At 35.0% G+C, this 22759-nt stretch overlaps 1 protein-coding gene across 1 annotated transcript; it reads left to right on the top strand.

Moving 5' to 3' along the window:
• Window positions 1-4092: 4092 nt before the first annotated feature.
• On the top strand, window positions 4093-22020 carry LOC121978267 (ribulose-1,5 bisphosphate carboxylase/oxygenase large subunit N-methyltransferase, chloroplastic-like). Its single transcript, XM_042530634.1, has 11 exons — window positions 4093-4519; window positions 11862-12025; window positions 12146-12229; window positions 12339-12396; window positions 12718-12771; window positions 17497-17568; window positions 19158-19238; window positions 20141-20313; window positions 20798-20900; window positions 21697-21828; window positions 21943-22020. The coding sequence occupies exons 1-11, from the start codon at window positions 4175-4177 to the stop codon at window positions 22018-22020; spliced, it is 1344 nt and encodes a 447-aa protein (XP_042386568.1). The 5' UTR covers window positions 4093-4174.
• Window positions 22021-22759: the final 739 nt, after the last annotated feature.

Here is a 22759-nt window from a genome sequence, read left to right as displayed (position 1 = left end):
ATAAGTAGTTCATGTGTTTTTCCATGAGTTTAGATTGCTAAAAAAATCTAGGGTTGCTTCTTGAAACTTTCGGCCACCAAAGTATAAAAAAAAAAAACTTAAGGAAGCTTAAGACCTAAACTAAACATGCTCACTATGTTTCTTATGATATGTACCCTATGATAGGAGGTTAGTTTAGTGTTCTTATGTTTGTACGTTGCTTAGAACTTAGATTCATGTTCTTTAAACTTTCAGCCAAGGCATGAAAAGAAGACCTAGGAAAGCTTAAGACCTAACTAAACATGCTCACGATGTCCCTTATGATATGTAACTTAGGATATGAGTTCTGTTTAGAATTCTAATATTTTTTTTTCTTCTTTATGTTGTTTGTAACCTAGATCTATGCCTAGTAGGTTTCGGCCATGATAGAAATGAAGGCTTAGGAGAGTTTAAAATTTAATCTATCATGCTCATGACTTTCTTTATGATATGGTATGAAGATTTCTTAGTATTTTCATACTTGTATGTTGCTTGGAACCTAAATCCATGCCACTTTAGGGTTTTAGGGTTTCGGCCATGATAGAAATGAAGGCCTAGGAGAGTGTAAAAATTTAATTTATCATGCTCATGACTTTCCTTATGATATGGTATGAAGATTTCTTAGTATTTTCATGCTTGCATGTTGCTTGGAACCTAGATGCATCCCACTTTAGGGTTTCGGCCATGATGAGATTAAGGGTCTAAGAAAGCTTAAAAATCAAATCTAACATGCTCATGGTTTTCCTTATGATATGATATGAAGTTAGCTTGATATTCTTATGCTTGTATGTTGCTTAGACTTAGTTTCATGCTCCTAAAACATTCGGTCATAACATGATTAAAATACTTAGGAAGCATAGAACCTTAACTAAACATGCTCATAATGTCCTTATGATATATGATATGAAATTGGTTTAGGGTTCACATGTTTTTATGTTGTTTGTAACCTAGATTCATGCTTGACAACTTTCGGCCATAACAAGATTGAAAGACCTAGGAAGCATAGAACCTAAACTAAACATGCTCATAATGTTCCTTATGATATATGATATGAAATTGGTTTAGGGTTCACATGTTTTTATGTTGTTTGTAACCTAGATTCATGCTTAGCAAGTTTCGGCCATAACAAGATTAAAGGACCTAGGAAGCTTAGAACCTAAACTAAACATGCTCATGATGTTCTTTATGATAAGTGTTATGAAGTTGGTTTAGGGTTCAAATGCTTTTATGTTACTTGTAACCTAGGACAATACCTTGCATGTTTCGGCCACTCCATTGAATTAGAGGTAGAGACCCAATTATGATTTACTATGTGTCTCACATGCTATGATATGAATTAGGAGATGCTAGTTAATGTTTTTCATGCATGATTATGTTTCCCTATGATATGTCATATGCTCATTTATGTATGCTTATGAATCATGCATGATAATGACTCTTATGATGGGCTATATGCTCAAGTATGCATGCTTTATGATATGACAAGTAAAGGCCTAAGAAATGCTTCCCTATTAATTGGGACTAAGAGCACTCTTTATGATACGACAAGTAAAGGCCTAAGAGTTGCTTCCCTATTAGTTGAGACTAAGAGCACTCTTCATGATATGATAAGTAAATATGACATGCTACTTTACTTTTTATGTGGCTTGTACCAGACCTTAGTGTCCAAGGGATGGACTCCTTAGTTCGCCCCTAGGTCGACGGACGTAGTACGGACCTAGTTCCCTAGTAGGTTCGGGACTAGCTACCCCGTCCTAGGGATTGCGCACATTTATGTTATATGGTACATAGCCGGACCCTCATGTTGAGATTATATTTATGTATTATATGATATTTTTTTTAAAGACATCTTGCACATGACATGACGCATGTTTTTGAAAGACATCTTGCATATACTTTTATGATAGGATATGTTATGATATGATATGACATGATACTCTTTTATGATATGATATGATATGACATGATGCTCTTCTATGATATGATAGGTATGACATGATGCTTTATATAGAATGATATGATATGATATGTTGTGATGCTCTTTTGCATGATATGATGTTTTAGATGATTATGTCTCCATGCTATATGCTTATGTGATTATGCTATGATACATGATTTTTGTGAGTAGGAAAGGATGTTACTAAGCATGTGCGCTTATAGTTTATTTTCCTTGTACCGCAGATAAAGGTAAAGGATGGATAAACTAAGGGAGCAGCAGGAGGGGCAAGAGATGTGTGTGGTGGTGGCTCGGCTAAGGAAAAAGACCTGCTTATGTTAATTTATGCTTGATATGAACTATGCCTACCTTATGTTAATATTTTGTATGATTAATTAATACTTATTCATGCTTATGTTGGAAATTGATATCATGACTTTTTAAATTTAAAATTATGCTTAACATGCTCATATGATTATAAATGTTTAGATAATTAGTTATTGGTGTTTAAAAGAAAAGTAAATTAAAAACATAAAAGAATATATAAGTAAATACTTCCGCTGCTTTAGAAATAGATTAATATGCATGTATGTTCCCGTAACCCCGTCATACCTGAAGGGCGGGCGTTACATCTTGTGCTTATAGATTCCTGCACACTTAGACACAGTGCATCAAAACATAACAGAACTTAACTTGACTTAGTTGATCATATCAAAATTACCATGAGGTACTTACAAAAGCTTCAACACAACATTCACTCTGACTTTCGTTCTTGCACATTGCTCCAAGAGGGCTTCGACAACACTGAAAGGCTGCTCCAACAACCGACGATCAAGCAATTGTGTTTATACTTCTTTCTTGTCGGTAATATTTATTTTATAGTTCGTGTTCTCAAATTTTATAACCCTATTTTTAATTTGATAATGATTATCTAATGAAAGTACTCAACGAGTGCGGATCTTGGAGTATGAATCGTCGAAAGCTCCGAACCAAGTAAAAAAATACTTGTGTTAGCGCTTATCCTTTGTTCTTTCTCCTTTCTCTTTTCCACTATGTTTGTTTTTAACTCGTTATAATTGAAAAAACGATGAATACTATTCATCCTCCTTTAGCGTCTTCATGATCCTACAATTATGATCTCTCAAAGTTTACTTAGCATACACGGTATAATAACTACGAAACTATAGTTGTTACAACTACAAGTTTAATTTTAAGAGAGAATGATTTTTGATTCAGATTAAACTATGGGATGCATAATATATCAAAGCAAAGATCTTTGAACGAGCTTCGATTTGATGTATTATGTGTCTGTAGTTCAACTCGAATAAAAAGTTATGACTTCTTAAAGTTATAACTTATAGTTGATCTTCGAAAGACCAACAATAATGTGTTGTTGATCTTTGAAGACCAGCAACACAATCTTCTACAAACCAATAACCATCAGCTGGTTTCATCTCTACAATGGCTGATGGATCTAGATATGTATGATTCACTCTAAACAAAGTTATATGTGTTCGACTCAGTCTCCTTATTACACTCATTGTCAAACACCATGTGATACACAATATTGGGAGCAATAAATTTATTTTAACTCAATTCAAGTATGATAAATTTTTTCAACATGAAGACTTGCAACAACGTTGTTGCTAACTTAAACTTTAAGAGACCATAAAGATCTTTGATTTGATATATTATGCATTCCGTGATTTAATCCGAGTCAAAAATTATAATCTTACAAAATTTAAGTCAATTAATATATTGTTGCTAGTTTCTTAAAATCAACAACATTATATATAATGTTGATTTTTGAAAATCAAAATATAATATTAATTTTTAAAAATTAGTAATACTGTATGTGGTTGATTTTTGAAAATCAATATTATGATGGAAAGTTCATAAAAAATAGTTTGGATTTTTTTTCGATAAACAGCAAAAAATTGAGAAAGAGAGGTAAATAAAAATAAAAAAAAACTTGAAAGAGAGATAACTAAACAAGGAAATAGAGATTATATTGGGTTGTTTCGACATTTCCAAAATTATATCGGTAAAAATACATAATCACGTCGGTGTTTTATTGATTACGAAACCAAGAGGACCAACGATTTTTATTTTTTATTTTCAATTTCATATCAAAACCGGATAAGGTTCGCCACTCTCCTCTTTCACTTGCCCGAGAATTCATTATAAACTTTCGTCCCGCATCTGAGCAGCGGAGAGTTCATGGCCAAAATCATAAGCGAAATCGGCCACCAGTTAATCCCGTTCCCGCAATGCCGGCCCGCCACCGTCCGCCGTACGACCGGAATCCGATGCTCCGTCTTCGCCACGCCGAGCCACGAAGTGAATGCATCTGGAGCCCGAGTCGTCCCATGGGGCAGCGAGATTGAATCCCTGGAGAGCGCCTCCGCGCTTAAGAATTGGTTGTCGGCTTCAGGCCTGCCCCCGCAGAAATTGGAGATCCGAAGGGTGGACGTCGGTGAGAGGGGCCTCGTCGCGCTCAAGAACATCCGAAAGGGGGAGAAGCTCCTCTTCGTGCCGCCCTCGTTAGTTATTACGGCCGACTCGGTATCACCAAAAACTCGTTCCTCCGTACTTGAAGGTTTCTGAGATATTGCAAGAATCATGGGTCCTTCATTAGCTTATAAATCCCAGTAAACTGGAAAAAAAAAGCAAGCCAACTTGTCGTTGCAGTGTCAACGTGTTGCTTCAAGCTAAGCCTTTCTTGTTGAGAAAATACATTAGCAGAAGAAACATTGTCAGGTCACCACTCACGGAAACAAATCTAAGACTTGATTTAGCGTCAGTCACGATTCACGAAATACCTCTTTTCATGAAACCCACAAATTGAAGAAATTCATGGCTAACTTTATATTTATGCATGTGAATCCTAGAATTAGCGATTGATAGTTAGAAAATTGATTTTTGAAAAAAAACCTTAGAAAAGTTTACAAATGAGACTAAAAATTTAAATTTAGTTTTAGAAAACCAAAAGACCATTATGAGAAAACTGATTTAGTTTAAAAATTGGTGTCTAAGGACAACAAACCATCCTAGGGTTCATTTTAAAATGATGAATTGTTCTAAGAAAATTATGGATTTTCAAGTTTAAGTTGAGTTCAAGTCGCTTGTAACCTAGTTCCGGTCCCTCGGAACTTTGACTCAAGTCAACGACGACCGAGTCCGTCTAAGATGAGCTTCTACCCTTATCTTGAGTACATTGCACTCAACGCATCTCATTAGCTAGCTTACTTGAGCATTCTTTCTCCCATTTTTTCGTCCCTTGGATGCATTTAGCTCCTGAGCTCACTCCTTATGCGTCCTTCTCACTTCACTGGACTACTTCTCGTGCCTTGGATGTACCGAGCCTATCAGCTTCTTTCCCATGTCATCCTTCTTGCATACTTGTGTCTCTTACTCCAAGTCTCGTTGTCTCTAATGCCCCTCATCCTTTCTAGTCACTTGAATGTCACACCATCCTTTACCGTACTCCTTTAGATCCGCTATCGAGTCCTTGTGATTCTCCGAAGTTCCTGCATACTTAGAAATACATATCAAAACATAGCAAGACTTAAACTTATTTGACAACACATTAAAACTATGGCTCACATCACTTAGGGTTTCAACGATCTCCCCCTCAACCATTCAGGGTACTAACAATCTCCCCTTTTTCATATTTGTCAAAATAATTTAAGTTAGGGAAATAACAAAAATTACATATTTTCTAAAAATGCAGATTTTAAAAATAAATAGCCCATTCCTAGGTCCCCCTACATTTATACTTCCCTTAGACTTTTGCTTCCCCTTACTCAGTAAAGATTAAAGTTAACCTTTCTCTTTTCTCTAATTTAACCTTTCTCCCCCTTAGACAATATAAAAAAATATAGGGGTCCAGGGATCTAGATATATATATATATATATATATATATTTTGAGATTTTACAAATTTCAATAATTTTCCCCTTTGAAATTTCAATTTAAAAATAGATTTTCTAAAAATATGACTTTGCAACTTAGAAAAAATATATAAAAATACTAGAAGTAAAAAAAAAGTAAGTACGCTGTCTTTTCACAAAAAAAAATTCTTGATTTTTTTTTTCATTTTTGAAAATTAACTAATTAACATGATTTTCTATAGAAAATTATTAAAACATTTCAAAGAATCCAAAATTCACAAAATTTAAACCTCTAACAGTAGACATGATATATTTTATCAGAAAATTTACTTGCATAAAACATTCAAACAAAATTATCATATTTATCAGTTTTAACATGCATATTGCCATATCGAGTTAACCACTAATCAATCAAGTATTTATATCTTATGGTTGACTATCTTAGGGTTTTTCCTAAAAGTCAAGATTGATTTAGCACCCAAAATAAATTTATCCCTACTGGATTTATCACATATTTTATAGGAATTAAAAATTTCCATACTTTTCTAACATAACTCATATGTTTTACAAAAATATGCTTAGGTCCTTCAAACCCTAAACCTTCTTTTTCCAATTTGTGTTCTTTGATTATGTAACAATAAATTTAGATTCTTTGATCCTACAGAGAATTTTTCTAAGGACAGTTTTAAAAATTCTATCTAGTCCTTTAGTCTTAAGTTTCCATTTATCAATTTTTTCACAAGCTTCTTTTGAACAAGAATGGTCAACTTATTTTCTAAGTCAATTTTAATTCTTTTCTATTCTACATATTTATTTCTAATTTTGCAAAGTGATCTAGACAACATTTTAATCGCTTCATAAAGCTAAGGTAAATTACTTATCTCACTTACCTTGTAAGATTTGTTGGATGATGCTCCTCATTCACTGTCGCTTTCTTTGGATAATGTGCTCTATGGATCGTCGATTCCACTATGAGTTGCGATGAGTGCCATTCCTACTATGTGCTTAGATTCTGAATCTTCTGAGGATGAAGTGTCACTCCAGGTTACCTTTAGATTTCTTTGTTTGGACTTCGTAGGTGCTTTGTCTTTTCCTAGTTTTTTTTTCTTGAGCATAGGGCAATTTTTGTATGTGGGACCTTCTTCGTCACAATTGAAGCATATTCCTTTCTTCTTTCGTAATAGTTTTTTTTGTTTGTATCCTGTCAAACTTGTTAGAATTTAAAAGCCTTTTCATTTTCCTTACTAAATATGCTTCATGGTTGTCATTTATTGAAGTGTCTGAATCAGACTCCTTTCATTATGCCACAAGCACTATATTATGGTCTGTAGTTCTTGTTTCTTTCAATCCTACTAGTCTCAATTCGTATAATTCCATGATAGAAAAAAATCTTCTAGAGTACTTATCTTGAGGTTTTTAGACATGTAATATGAGTCTACCATTGATGGGTATTCTTGAGTTCTTGGGAAAGCATTGATGGTGTATCGGAGGATGTGGCGATTTGCTAGTGTTTCCTCAAGATTACTAAGGCCGGTGAGAATTTCTTTAAGTCTGGCATGGAGCTGTGCCACAGAGTCTCCCTTTCTCTAGCCTGAGTTTGCTGAGTCAGATTTTCAATAAGTCATTCTTTGGCCTGTTTCGCTTCCGAGGTGCCTTTATGAAGTTCTAGGAATTTCTCCCCGATTTGATTGGTGTTATGAAGTCGCAAGTGCATGACCATGTCGTTAGTAATAAAAAGAAATCAAAAGACTGTTGACTAAGCACTAGTTGATTTCACACAGTGAATTATCTAGATGATCGGAGGTTGTTTTGGTCACGAATGCAAGAGAAAAGAAAGAAGAGAAGGAGAGTGAGTTCGGGGGAGGGAGAGAGAGAGAGAAGAGGTTGTTGAGAGAATGATTTTAGAGTTTCAATTTCACTATGATACTAGTTAATGTGCCTAGTACATGTTCACTTCCTTGGATCAAATGATGGTTCTGGCTTTAGCTCTAGCTTAGGTGATAGTGCAACTAAATGTGGTGATTCTTGGGGCTCTACTATCTCTGCACAAGTCCTTACACTTATATCTACAACTTGTTCAATCCTTGCAACTCTCATAGTATCAAGTGGTTGTGGGATTAAAGGAGGTGATTCTTGAGATACTGCTTCCACAACATAGTTCCCTATACTTCCTTCCATGACATGAATATCATCACATACAGTGAAAAATATACCAACATCAATATCATTTGTAGGAGAATCAACTACAAGAGAATCAACAACTTCACTTGCAGTCTTAAATTGATCCACCTCAACATATTCATCATCTAAAAATTTTATTTCACTATAATACCTTGTAACCCTAGGAGGTAGATCTAAAAATTTACAATCTATTGTATTATCATTATAATCATCATATGAAGAATCTTCATCTTTATATACATCAAGAAATCTGCACTCAACCATATTAATATCACAGAATTTGCCAAAATCTTTATAGTTATTGCCCCACTAGCCTATGTGGAAAAGGAATCCTAGTAGAGGTCTTGGGAAGAATTGATCTTTTTGTTCCCTAAATTCTGTTTGAGTTTGTGGCGGGGGTTCAAATTGCTTGTCCAATGTAATCAACCGTTGAGGGAAAGGCATTCGCGGCCTATGGACGCTTTCTGGAGTGTTGGAACTGAGTTTGTGTGGTTCTCTTTTGTTCTTCTCCTTATTTATATACAGATCTTTCTTCAGAAGTTTTTCAAGATTCTTGCTACTTTTCAACTTGATAATATTACATTCTGCATTGGATTCCTCTGTTCTTTCCGACCCCTTATTTTGTGATTTGATGAAGTTTATGTGAATTGATGAAGTTTCCTCTCCGTGCACGGGCGGTTGTAACAACTCTTATGTGACATTTGCATTCTTGGCTTGCACTTCAGGAATTATCGGGGGAAATTCCATCCAACTTTTGTCTAACCATTTTTGGAGATTTAATGTCACTTGATCAATTAATGTATACGCTTCGTCTAAACTTTTGTTCATCAAAGAACTTCCAACAGATAAATTCAATAATGACTTATCTGATAAAGTAATTCCATGTAGAATATGTGCAATGTCAGTCATCTTTCTAAACCATGATGAGGACACTGTGTTAATAAACTTTTAAATCTGTCCCATGTTTTAAATAGTGATTTTCTATCTACCTGAGCAAAATTTGTGTAATTCCTCATAGACACCGTTCTACTTGGAGAGAAAAAATGATTCAGAAATCGCTGCTCCAATTATTCCCAACTTGTAATGCTTTGAGGACGGAGAGAATAAAACCAAGTCTTTACTCTATCTTTGATGTTGAAAGGAAATGCAATCAACTGAATAACATTAGCAGAGACTCCTCACATTGCACCATGTTGCAATATTCAAGAAATGCTTCAAGGTGTAAGTACGGGTTATCTAAAATTTCTCCTCCAAATTTGTGACCTCATATCATGGTAATTAATTCTGGGTTTAATTGAAAATTTGCTGCTTTGATATGAGGATCGATAATGGGAGCCATTTTTCTTGCAGAAAAGGGTGTGCTAAAGTTTCTTAAAGGCCTACTTGACATGTTAGTGCTCATAGTATCTAAAAAAATTATAACAAAAAATAAAAATACAGAATTAAAGACAAGAAAGAAAATGCATAATGAAAAATAAGAAAGAAATTGCAAAAAAAAAAAAAGAAAAATGTCTAGAGTAACTCAAATGCGAAAATAGTCTCCGACAAGGGCGCCAAAAATTTGTTACAAAGTCGCAAGTGCATGACCACGTTATTAGTAATAAATAGACATCGAACCGACTATTGACTAAACATTAGTTGATTTCGCACGGTGAATTATTTAGATAATCGGAGGTTGTTTTGGTCATGAATGTAATAGAAAAGAAAGAAGAGAAGGAGAGAGAGAGAGGGGGGAGAGAGAGAAGCGGTTGCTGAGGTAATGATTCTAGGGTTTCGGTTTCACTATGATGCTAATTAATGTCCCTAGTATATGTTCACTTCCTTACCCTCCGTATTTATGATCATGTAAGGATTCTAACCTACTCACCAGTAAGCTACAATAGTCCAACATCATTTAGTAAAGGAGTAACTCTAGAGAATCCGGTTAAAGGGATACCCTCTATCACTAAGGGCCCTCGGTCATACAATCACTAGAGTTATCTCAGTTACTTCCTAACGAGGATTAAAGGCTACACCAGAGTATTTACACCATTCTTATTCAATGTTACTAAGTAGAAGAAGTAATATAGAATGTCTGGTTAAAGGGATACCCAAGGGCCCCCGATCATACAGTCTCTATATTACACAACTCACTTCCTAACATTAAATTAGTGTGAACCCATTAAGCTCTTAGTTAGCTAATCCCTTGCGGAGGATTAATCCCCAATTCAAGGTGATACTTTGAAAAGTTCGGTTAAAGGGATATCCTCTGTCACTGTACCCTCGGTCATACGATCTAAAGTACCTCCTCTACATGGTGACTAATCTCTCACATCTACATATTTACACCATTCACACATTTCATCAAACACTTACAAGGCACAACACATAGAACATGACATAAACACTCATTGAACAAAGAAATAAGCAAATACATAGTTCATACATTAACATTATGTCATAATTACTCTCTATTCCTAGAATCTGGAGGTCTACTCCATAACAAAGGAAGAACAAACCAAGGACACAAAATAAAGTATTCTTACAATCCAAATTTGAGAATAAAGGAGAAGAGATTCTTAGCGATGCGTTGTCGATGTCTTCAGAGTATTTCCTTGCTCTAGAGAAGGATGGATTAGGCAGATCGGCGAAGATAAAGCCTCTAGGGTATCCCTAGAGGATAAAACCCTTCCCTAAGGAGAGGGGCGGAGCCCCAAACCAAAGATAAGTCAAAAGGGAGAAAATTCCCTTTTATAGGTTGGGGGCGTGCCCCCTTGTTTTCTTTGCCACACGACCGTTACAGCTGTGGCGTGTGTACCGCGACCCAAGGTGGCAAGGCCATGCCTCAGGGCACGACCAGGTTGTGGGGGTTGCTGGGAGAAAGAGGCACAACGGTGCCTTTTGGTACGGTCGGGCCGTGTCTTTATCTAGGATGAGAGGTACGACTGGCCGTGTTTTGCTCTGGAAACCTGGCACGACCTGCTGGTGGTTCTTTCTGGAAGAGGCACACGGTCGTGCCAGGGGTACGACCTAGGTTGCAGATTTTCTCCAGCGCCCAATTCACTCCATTTTATGCTCCAATTTGCGTCATGTCAATCAAAACAAGTAAGAAGTAGATCTCCGAACAAGAGGAATAGAAGTAGGACAATATAATGAAATAGGGTATAATAAACATAAATTATACTTATGAAATACAAGTAGATGTGCATCAAAAAATGTCTAGAAACATATATAACATATGCACATCAATTGGCTGAGTGGTAGTTTCTGATCCTGTGTATTTCCTGCATAGGTAGAACATTCAAATAACCGAATTTGACTGTACAATTTGCCATGAATTCCTCTCATTGTTTTTTTGTCCATCTATGCTTCTCAAGTTCTTCTCCTTCGTCCTTGGGAAACTCAAAACGATATTTGATACATAACATAATTTCAAAATATGTATGGAAAAATACCTCCAATTTTTTTCCAAATTATGAATTCACAGTCAAACTTTGGTGGATCTGACCAGTCTTCAAATGCTCCTTGGTCTTCCCAATCTAAATGCTCAGTGGATGGATAGATGTTGGATCTGACCATTCTTCAAATGCTCCTTGGTCCCTTTCTAATATAAACAATTAAAACAGATATTCTCTAATGGAGTCCGTAATGCTTTATTTGAAATACTAAGAAAGGTTGTTATCAAATTTTTAAAGTAACCAAGAAAGTTATTTCAAATATCTCAACTTTGATATCTGTCTTGCATATTTTTTTACACTTATATAGGCACATCTAAAGATTTTTTTTTCCTGTTGAGTTCTAATTCACATAGCTGAAATCAGAATAATGCCATTTGATCCTATTTTGAGGTCATAGGTATGGAGCTGTCCAGAAGTTGGAAATGTGTTGAAAAAAAATTCAGTTCCAGATTGGCCTTTGCTTGCCACCTACTTGATAAGCGAAGCAAGTTTCAAGAGCTCATCAAGATGGAGTAGTTATATCACAGCCTTGCCTAGACAGCCTTACTCACTTTTGTACTGGTATGTTGTGATTTTTAATTCTCGGAAATAAGATGGAAATGAAAAATTGTTGTGGGAATAAGTGCATCTAATGTGGATATACTCAAGTTTCCTCTCTATAGATCTCATATGTAATTGCAGGACACTTACCGAGTTAGACACGTATTTGGTTGCTTCTCAGATAAGAGAAAGAGCAATTGAAAGGATTACAAATGTCATAGGAACGTATGGAAAATTTTCTTTTTTATCTCTTTGTAGGCAACTTTTCTTTTATTCTAACAAGTCCATTCCAATGTTTAGGACATTGGTCAATTTAATTACTGCCTTTTTACAGGTATGAAGATTTAAGACTTAGGATATTTTCAAAGCATCAAGACCTGTTCCCAGAGGAGGTGATTCTGCAAAAATTAAGATTTCTTCCCATGCATTAAAAGACACTTGTGAGATAATTTACCTATTTTATCATATTTTGTAACTGAAAGAAAAAGCTTTTAAGATAAGTCACCAGTCACCAGTCACCATTCACCACAACAAGACAATCAGGTTATCTTGTCATCAAGGTTTCAACAAATTATTCAAACTTCTGCAATTCAAAATGTTCAACTGCTCTCTCACACACAAGCTTCAATTATCTTTCTTGTGTTTCTTTACCTTTGCATCATGATCATTGTATATAATACTATGATTGTTTTAAAATATATTTCTTGTTTCAGGTTTATAACATTGATACATTTCTATGGTCCTTTGGCATTCTTTTCTCACGGTTGGTGAGTGTATACATGTTTACGTAGTTGTATGTTCTTCATGAATTGTCTAATTAAAACCATTGCATGTTCAAATTCAAGTTACCTTTGAAGCTTTTGGTATCTGTCGAACAGCTGTGAACAACTTTCACACCTTGTACAAAACAACTGTGAGCACAGAATAGGAAATCAAGGGACGTAGTTAGAAAGATATTAATTTCCTATGTACAAAATATTTAGTTTCCTATTCGCTATTAGTTTTCTATTCTCTCTTCTATTATAATTTTGTATATAATGGGTATTTCCATTCTGAATGTAATATAATTGAAGACATCAATTCATTCCATATGGTATCATAGCAGTAAGCCTTTATTGCTAATTCTCTTCTCTGCATTTCTTTATCATGGTCGATTATGCATTTCTACATTTCCTAGGCGGATTCAACAATATATAAATTGAGAAACTTCAAGGATTGTTGGATTCTCTTGATAAATTGTCTGACTCGTGCTCTTTGACTTCTCATGTATCTTCTCACTCTCTTTTTGTATGAATATCTCAAACAATTTTTTTGATAACTATGGATAATAGACTCCGATGCCACATACCATGACTCCCAATTCTCAAAATTTTCACACTTATAACCCCAACCCAAGTAACAAGAAAATTATAGTAGCCAATGAATCTTTAGCTACTGTTGCTGGTTTTGGAAATGTTCACCTTCCCTCTAGTCTTATCCTTAAAAATGTCCTCCATATACCAAAATTGTTTGTCAACCTTGTTCCGTTCAAAAATTAACTACTGAACTTTATTGTTATGTCATTTTTTATCCTTCTTATTGTGTTTTCTAAGATCAGGACTCGGGGAGGAGTATTGGACTTGCTAAGGAATATAGCAGCCTTTACTACCTTGAATCCACTAAGAAGAATAATTTGTTTTTGTTCTTTCGCAGTCCTTCCAATAAAGATAACATTTGTTTGTATCACAAACGTCTTGGTCATCCCTCTTTTAGAGTTTTAAAGGTCATGTTTCCTCATTTTTTCAAGGATTAGATGTTTTTGAATTTCAGTATGATGTTTGCGAATTGGCAAAACATTCTCGTGTACGCTTTCCTATTAGAAATAAAAGAAGTTCTACTCCCTTTCATTTAATTCATAGTGACATATGAGGTCCTAATATTCCCAATATTTCCAGGCTCGATGGTTTATCTCCTTAATTGATGATTGTACTCAGGCTACATGGTCATTTCTCCTCGAATAAAAATATGATGTTAGCATTATTATTCCTAATTTTCACTCAATGATTCAAAATCAATTTAGAGTGAAAATCAAAAGCTTTTGGACCGATAACGCTTGAGATTACTTCAATCAAACCTTGTCCTCCTAGTTCGAATCTCGGGGGATTATTCATGATTCGTCTTGTGTTCATACACGCCAATATAATGGAATAGTAAAAAGGAAAAATGGACATTTACTCAACACTACTTGTGCCATTCTTTTCCATAATAATGTCCCTAAATCCAATATGGGAGAGGTTATCCTTAATGCCACATACATGATAAATAAACTTCCCTTGCGTGTCTTAGATGACAAGAGTCTCATGCAACCTGAACCACAAATGGACTTACTCCTAGGATTTTTGGGTGCACTGCTCTTGTCCATATCCATGGTCCTCTACGAGGTAAACTAGACCCTCGTGCTCATTAAATGTGTCTTCCTTGGATACTCATCCACTTAAAAAGGGTACAAGTGTTACCACCCTTCATCTCAAAATTTTTTCATCTCGACTGATGTTACCTTCTTTGAACATACCTTGTTCTTCTCCAAGTCTTATTTCAGGGGGAGATTTCAGTGATAGAAGATAGCACTTCTGAGTTATTTGAACCCATTAACTCTCTTGATCTTCCTCCTCAAGTCCATATCGAATCAACTTTTATTCCTATTCCATCTAGTGAGTCACCTCCATCTTCCTTTTCATCCAGTGTTTCTTGTGATAGTCCAAATATTCCTCAAGTGTAATCAAGGAGAAAGGCCGCTCCATAAGCCATACAAGTCCATGAACCTCAACCACAAACCTCCGACCTGATACTGAGATCATGGTAAGATTTGACCCACCTTTACAACCTATTAAATCATCCACTGACCTAACAAATAGCCTTGACCTTCCCATCGCTGTTAGAAAAGGTACTAGAGAATGCACCAAACACCCTCTCTACCCTCTATCTCACTATATTTCTCTTAAACATCTATCACTAGCCTACAAAAGATTCATTGAGTCTAATTACCATGACTATTCCCAATAGGCATTGTCAAAATGAGAATGGAGGGATGTCATGAGGGAGGAAATGGATGCATTAGAAAAGAATAAGACATGGGAGGTTGTTAAGAAGTCAAAGGGGAAGAACATTGTTGATTGTAAGTGGATTTTTACACTAAAATATAAAGTAGATGGATCTCTTGAAAGATATAAAGTTAGGTTGGTAGCAAAAGGTTATACTAGACTTATAGGGTAGATTATCAAGAGACTTTTCCTCCAGTTGCACAAATGAATACTGCCAGAGTTCTATTATCTTTGACTACACGATGTGAAAAATGTATTTCTTCATAGAGATTTGGATGAAGAAATTTATATGAACCTCCCACCAGGATTTGTTGGTAGAGATGTTAGACAGTCCGACCCATGGCGAGTTGCCCATTTGGCAGGGCGAAGCGAGCTGACCTGTTGTATTGGCGAGTTAGAAAATCCTCAACCCAACCCAACTCAAGGTGGGTTGTAGGTTAGGCGGGCAAATCCACAAGTCCACCAAAAAATAAAATAAAATAATAAAGTCCACGGTGTCTTGGGTTGGCCCACAGGTTGCTCATCTAGTTAAGAGAAAATGTTCATAAAGCAAAATGAATTTAACCACCTATTTATTACTCAGGAAAATGCAGGTTAAGAAAGCATACCATAAAGTTGATTATAAACCAATTTAGCAACCTCAATTGCATCAATGCACTGCACAAGAGCAGCAAATGCGCTCTTAGATCTAATGAATATAAGAGAAGCGCCAAGGGATCTTAATGACTGTTCAAGGTGCAGGAGTGACTACTTCAACATTTCTTCAACTTGTGGGTCAACCCAAGCCCATCGCGGGCCGACCCGCACGGGTCAGGGGTCAGGCGGGTTGGCATGCCTCGAACTACTTTTAAATGGGTTGATAAAATTTCAATCTAACTCGCTTAAATTGTTTGGCAAGGTGGGTTAACCCGACAGACCCAATCGAAATTGACGTCTTTATTTGCAAGGGATACTCGTAACAGAGTATGTAAATTGAGGAAGATTCTTTATGGTCTAAAACAATTTCCTAGGACATGGTTTGGAAGATTTGCAAAAGTCATGAAGAAGTCTGGGTATAACCAAAGCCAAAGGGACTATACTTTCATCGTTAAGCACTTAACTACAGGGAAGGTGATGACTCTTCTAGTATACGTAGATGATATCATTGTAACCGGAAATGATGAAAAGGAAAAACATGGTCTAAAGGATAAATTGATAGAGGAGTTTGAAATAAAGGAACTGGACAAATTGAAGTACTTCCTTAGTATTGAGATAGTATACTTTACCAAAGGAATTTTTATTTCTCAGCAGATGTGATTGATCTGTTAGATGAAACAGGGAAGATTGAGTGTAAGTTGATTTCTAGTCAAGTGGATCTAAATCACAAGATAGGAGAAGCTAAGGAAGAACCAACTGTGGATAAAAGGATGTATCAAGGGTTGGTTGATAGGCTCATGTACGCTGCTCACACTTGTCCAGATATAGCATATGCTAAGTGTAATCAACCAATTCATGCATGATCTAAGAGAATCTCACCTTCAAGCTACTTACCGAGTATTACATTACTTGAAAGACACTTCGGGAAAGGGAGATTTGTTCCAGAAAAATGCGACGCTAGCTTTAGAAGCTTACATAGATACAAACTTTCTAGGTTCTCTAGTGGATAGAAGATCAATTACAGGATATTGTACTTTCCTTGGTGGTAATCTGGTGACATGGATGAGTAAGAAGCAAAATGTGATATGGCAAGATCATCAGAATCAAAATTTAGGCCATTGCTCAAGGATTATGTAAACTACTTTGGTTGAAGATTATTCTAAATGATTTGAAAATCAAATGGGAATGCCCCCTCAAACTCTATTGCGATAATAAGTCAGTTATCAATATTGCTCATAATCCTATCCAACATGATCGGATTAAGCATATTGAAATTGATAGACATTTCATCAAGGAAAAATTGGAGAAAAGATTAGTGTGTATATCATATGTCCCTTCAAAACTACAATTGGCTGATATGCTAGCAAAGGGACTGAACAGTCCTAGATTTCATGATCTCATGGTCAAGGTAGGAATGGAAAACATCTATTCCTCAGCTTGAGGAGTGTCGAACAGTTGTGAACAACTTGTATAGAATAAACAGCTGTGTCGAACAACGACGATAGTTTGAACAAATATGAACAGTAATAACTATGAGCACAGAGCAGGAAATCAAGGGACGTAGTTAGAAAGATATTAATTTTCTATGTACAGAATAACTAATTTCCTATTTGCAATTAGTTTCCTATTCTCTTTTCTATTGTAATCTTGTATATAATGGGTATTCCCATTCTAAATGTAACACCATTGAAGACATCAATTCTTTCCACAGCATCCACCTGCGAATTCTTCTCTTTAGAAGCCTGTGATCTAAGACATCTATTCTTGATTTAACAGGTTCGCTTGCCATCAATGGATGGAAAAGTTGCATTAGTCCCATGGGCTGACATGCTCAATCATAGTCCAGAGGTATCTTATTCCACAAAAATTATACATTTTTCTGTTCTAGCATTATATTGGATTTTCCATACAACAGGGGTGGATTTATTGTCATAACTAATACAACCTATGTGTATGAATTTTAGTAAACAATAGCTAAATGGACTTATGAAACGCATGCCATCTATTATAAGTTGGCGAAGCATATCAAATTACAAAGACAAGCAATAATTTAGTTAGACCAAATTATGCTATCAAGATAGTCAACCTTGAACAAAAAACAAGAGGAAAAAGATAGTTGAGCTTGATCCAAGATAAAAAAAAACAAAAAAAAAAGATAATCCAGCTTGAACAAAATAAAAATGATAGTTAAGCTAAACACGGCATACAAGCATGCATGGTTTCAAATTTCATTGTGTTGGTTAACCTGGACAGAATGTATCATTTTGGTTGATACCAATTGAAATGTTGCAAACAAAATTTAAGCTTACACTAGCTAACATTACTGCTTTATCTCATGCCAGTTGATACCAATTATATACCATCCACATATGTCGATACAAACCTTTGATTTTACCTATATCAAATAGTCTGAACTTTGATGGTCGCAAAAATGGTTAAGTGAGCTATCAAGTATTCTCCTTTTTGTTTTTTCTTTCTCCTTTTTTTCCTTTTCTCTTTCCATCAGCTAGAGATTGGTATTGTACTATTCCAGCTGATGAATAAAAGCACTATTACAATCGAAATATAAACTTTGCATACAAGATATTTAAGAACAATCAAACAAGAGAGACTGAAATTTATTTTAGCACATTCCAACCAGGCTACCTCCACTATCTAGGTTCCTTCAGACAGATAGCTCAATACCTCTACTCTAAGAACAACTCATGCTACTTAGACATCATTATACTGGATTGTCCTTTTGTGTCCTTCCTAAAAACATTCTAAAGTGTGTCTATTTTATTTTATTTTTTATCAAAAGGGCTTTCCTACTTAAATCTCTAACCACTTATCCTTGATGGGTCATTTCTTTTAAGGTCTCTAGTCCCTTTTCTAGCTCCCTTAACCTTTAAAGTGTTTAATGAATTAAGGATAAACTTCAAAATAAGAACTAAGAAAATTAGAGAAAATGGAAAAACACACAAGGTAGTGAATAAGAGACGACAGATAGGAAGTGATACATAATTCCTCTTAGCTTCTAAAGTAATTGATGCTCCTTTTAATCTATTGATTTAAGGATTAATTGATAAATATATCATGTACTTTTGAGTTTTAAATCTATCATATACCTTTAAAATTTAAAAAATTATCACATACTTTCTTAAATCTTAACAAATCCATTACACTAGTAATTTTTTATCCAAAAATTGTTAATTGAGAAACCCACATGCCAAATCAAAATAATAATACATCATCTACCACAGGGGATTTCACCACATCTAATGATTTTTTTTTTTCAATCATAAACTTGAGGCTAGCAACCAGAAAGTATTTTGATTTTGTTATTCATGTTATATTGAACATAATTTGATATGGGTCCCTTTGCTCCTTTTTCATATTACAAATTACATTGTTTGATAGAGCTTAATAGTTAACAGAAAAAATTACTAATGTTGCAGGTTGAAACTTTCTTGGACTATGACAAAGCATCAAAAGGTATAGTTTTTATGGCTGACCAGTCATATCAACTAGGGGAGCAGGTAAATGATTTCCTTTAGAGGTATCTGTACCTGTATTGTTTTGGTACTAATGGAATCATTGTGGTCATGTAACTCTATGGCTAAATCTTTTGATAAAAACTGCAAATGTTAGTTATTAGCGATGATTGCTCTATTGCACCATTTTGAGGACCATGTTTTCTGCCATGACAAGATGAGGAATTAAACCAGCAGTAGTTTGGTCTAGTGATAAGAGAGCTAGACCTGAAGCACCTTCAGTTGGTGTGTGGGAGTTTTAATCCGGATAATGACACTATTAGGAGTTTAACCTTGTTGCTTACTCCCAAAATGGGAATAGTTTCACATCATCCATTTTTGTATAGAGACGCATTATGGTAAAGCCCAAAAAAAATTGTGAGGAATTGAGCCTACCAAAGTATGCATTGGCACAACCAGAAAAAAGTCTCATGCACTGAGATACAATGTACAAGTTGATGTTACATAGCAAATAGTTTGCTAAAAATTTGTTGTTGGTGATTGAAGGCAATGAGTCTTCACTTCAACAAGGTGCACTATATCTAAGTGTGCTAAAGAACTAAATCAAATGTGAAAGGAAGTGCAAGATATTAGTATGCTTATTGTTCTAAGTCATCTTTTGAGTCTGAACTGACAGTGCTGCTTTTATAAATAGTTTTTCTCTCAGTACTTGGACTATAGTGACATACTCATTATTTTCAGCTTGTTTTGGACATGGAACTATTCTGTATTCATGATTGAAGATGTTAGCTATCTTTGATATTTAACACAACCATTTAATATCTGTAGCCCCAGCTTTTTTTTTTGCTTCAGAAGTTTGAACTCTTACTATGGGACACTAGACCATAAATTACATGAATAAACTGGAAACCAAAAAATATTGACTAATTACTAAAAATAATTCACAGGTTTTCATATCGTATGGCAAGAAATCCAATGGAGAACTGTTGCTGTCTTATGGTTTTGTGCCCAAAGATGGTACAAATCCAAATGATTCAGTTGAGTTGTCACTGAGTTTAAAGAAATCAGACAAGTGCTACAAAGAGAAACTTGAAGCTCTAAGAAAATATGGCTTGCAAGTGTAAGTGCTTCTGACATCTGAAACCTGATGCAGAGTATATGTAAGCGATACAATTTAAATGTAAGCTGTACAATTTAATCGTAAGGTTTGTGATTTGATGACTTTGTAGAGTGCAAGTAACTTTTAGTTTGGATACCAAACTATATTAGCTAATAAGTAATAACCTTTCTTTAGTTCCAAAATTATATCATGTCATACCAAGAAAGTAAGGGTTTGTTATATGATTAACATGATAAGAATAAAATTGTGGAAATAAATTGCTTGGAGGAAACTAAAACAGAATGCATCTTTCATATTACAAGGAATTATATCAATTCATCTTTCTCCTGTTTAATAAATCTGTATTTATTTTTTTACTGAAAGAAAGTTATGGAAGTGGAGAGAAACATGTTTAATTCTAAATCATGACTCACTGGACTTGAAAATTCTATTTTTACACCCTTGGTCTGTGTGAAAACTAATTAATATGATCTTCTCTGAACAGGCCTCAAAGGTTCCCATTGCAAATTACTGGTTGGCCAGTGGAGATGATGGCATATTCCTATCTTGTTGTCAGCCCACCAAATATGAGACAATACTTTGAAGAGGTTGAACATTTCTTCCTTATATTAATAATGCCTTTAATAATTTAATGTGTTCCTAGCTTGATTAGAGTTCATATTTGACGATGTACTTTCAGAAAATATTTATTAACCTATGATTCATACTGGGAGCTATTGTGTCCAGTCAAAACTAGAATGCACGCGAATACCTATTTATGTGATGGCTGCAAGCAACCATCACCGGCAGTATAAGATATGATGGAAAATATAATTATATATATTCTGCTAGATATATGGATGAATCATTGCATTGACCATTTTGAGAAACAGGTTGCTTGTAGTGTTAGCTCCATGGTCTCCTAGGAAGGAGGTTCTTTAATTAAAACATTTAGGAATAATTTATTAAGCTAATTGAAGATATACAATGCTGCACCATCATAGAAATGGTTTGGATACTACCAACTTACACTGAAAGTTGAGCTTAAGGTTTCTGCCTGGAAATTTTTTTAGTGGAATGTAAAAACAATATTTAATCTGCAGTATACGATGAAGCATAGTTTTGATGATTATGATAAGGTAATTTGAAAGTTATATTGCTCTCCAGGAAGTTATCAAAAGTTGCTGTACATATCAGTTTCAGTATGTGACAATATCTGCCATTCTTTTTTCTACATTAAAAAATGCAAAAAAAAAAAAAAACACAACTTAGTCATCACATCAACTCTGTTCACAAATAGACCAATTAGATACACAAAGACAAAACAGAACGTTTTTCCCCTTCCCTGTTTGCTATTTGTATATCTTCCTGCCGAAAATTTCTATCTTGTACGTGAAATTGTAGATGGCTGCTGCTGCATCCAGTAGAGCTGCATCTGAGACAGGAAGAAAGTACCCAGAGTTGGAAGAGCAAGCCCTTCAGTACCTTTTGGATTGCTGTGAATCAAGCATATCAAAGTACTCCAAATTTCTACAGGTAATAGATCACTTTTTCATCAATTTCATATTCCTGTGCTCCTTAAAAAATCTATTAAATTTAGCATATACCTTAAGTAATAACTTCTTGTGCATCTCAAAACTTTGGTTGCAGCTCATCTCTAACATTTGCACCGAGTCAAGTGGGGTCGTTATATGTGGAGTAGAAACGAGCACTTGTTATTCAAATTGAGAGTCTGACAGTTATGGCAATAAATTTTTAGGTCCACATCTGGAGATAATTCTACTAGTATGGATAACCTTGGTTCAGTGAGATTGAGCAAGTTACTAGAAACTAGGCTACAGAGTTCTGTAAATAGTATAAAGTAATGGCATGGTTAGAGGAGACCTTTGACAATTATTTGGAAATTCTAGTTTGTAAAGTGTAGCAGGAGAAGAACAGGATAAAAGGTTGTCTATTGATCAAATCATATTGATCACTGTAGAGTTACTATGGTCAGAGTTAGGTGAATTTAAATTGTTTCAAGAAGGGTAAAATAAAGTTGCAATACAAAATAAGCATATGAGTAAACCCACGACTAAATAGATAGGAAATACAACATTTTTTAAGGATGTTGAGTTTGGGGGGAGAGATAAGGATACATAATTTACACTTGAAGAGGAATTTATTCAAATTCCTACCATTGCATTTAATAATGTTAAACAAATCCACAATTTCAAGACAATAATGAACTCCCTATATAGAATGAGGAAATTACTCCTAGAGAACAAACTCAACACTCTTAAACTCAAGAATAAATCTCATTAAGTAGATCCACGAGAAAAAGGAGAAATGCTATTCCAGATGATTTCATAATATTTCTCGAAGAACATGAGGATGGTATTGAACTAGTGGAGGATGACCCTATCAACTTCCATTAGGCCATACAAAGTTCGAATTCTCAAAGGTGGTTTGATTCCATAAATGAAAG

The sequence above is a fragment of the Zingiber officinale genome, chromosome 4B (assembly GCF_018446385.1).
Source record: "Zingiber officinale cultivar Zhangliang chromosome 4B, Zo_v1.1, whole genome shotgun sequence".
NCBI classification, from domain to species: domain Eukaryota; kingdom Viridiplantae; phylum Streptophyta; class Magnoliopsida; order Zingiberales; family Zingiberaceae; genus Zingiber; species Zingiber officinale.
The sequence above is the reverse complement of the archived record's forward strand: the minus strand, read 5'-3'. Positions and strand labels throughout refer to the sequence as shown.

Bases quoted from the DNA above. Each gene is read 5' to 3' on its own strand.
- LOC121978267 (XM_042530634.1), top strand. From the start codon at position 4,175: ATGGCCAAAATCATAAGCGAAATCGGCCACCAGTTAATCCCGTTCCCG. The intron at 12,230-12,338 runs GTATGGAAAATT...GCCTTTTTACAG, and splicing joins ATTACAAATGTCATAGGAAC to GTATGAAGATTTAAGACTTA. The intron at 21,829-21,942 runs GTAATAGATCAC...CTTTGGTTGCAG, and splicing joins AGTACTCCAAATTTCTACAG to CTCATCTCTAACATTTGCAC.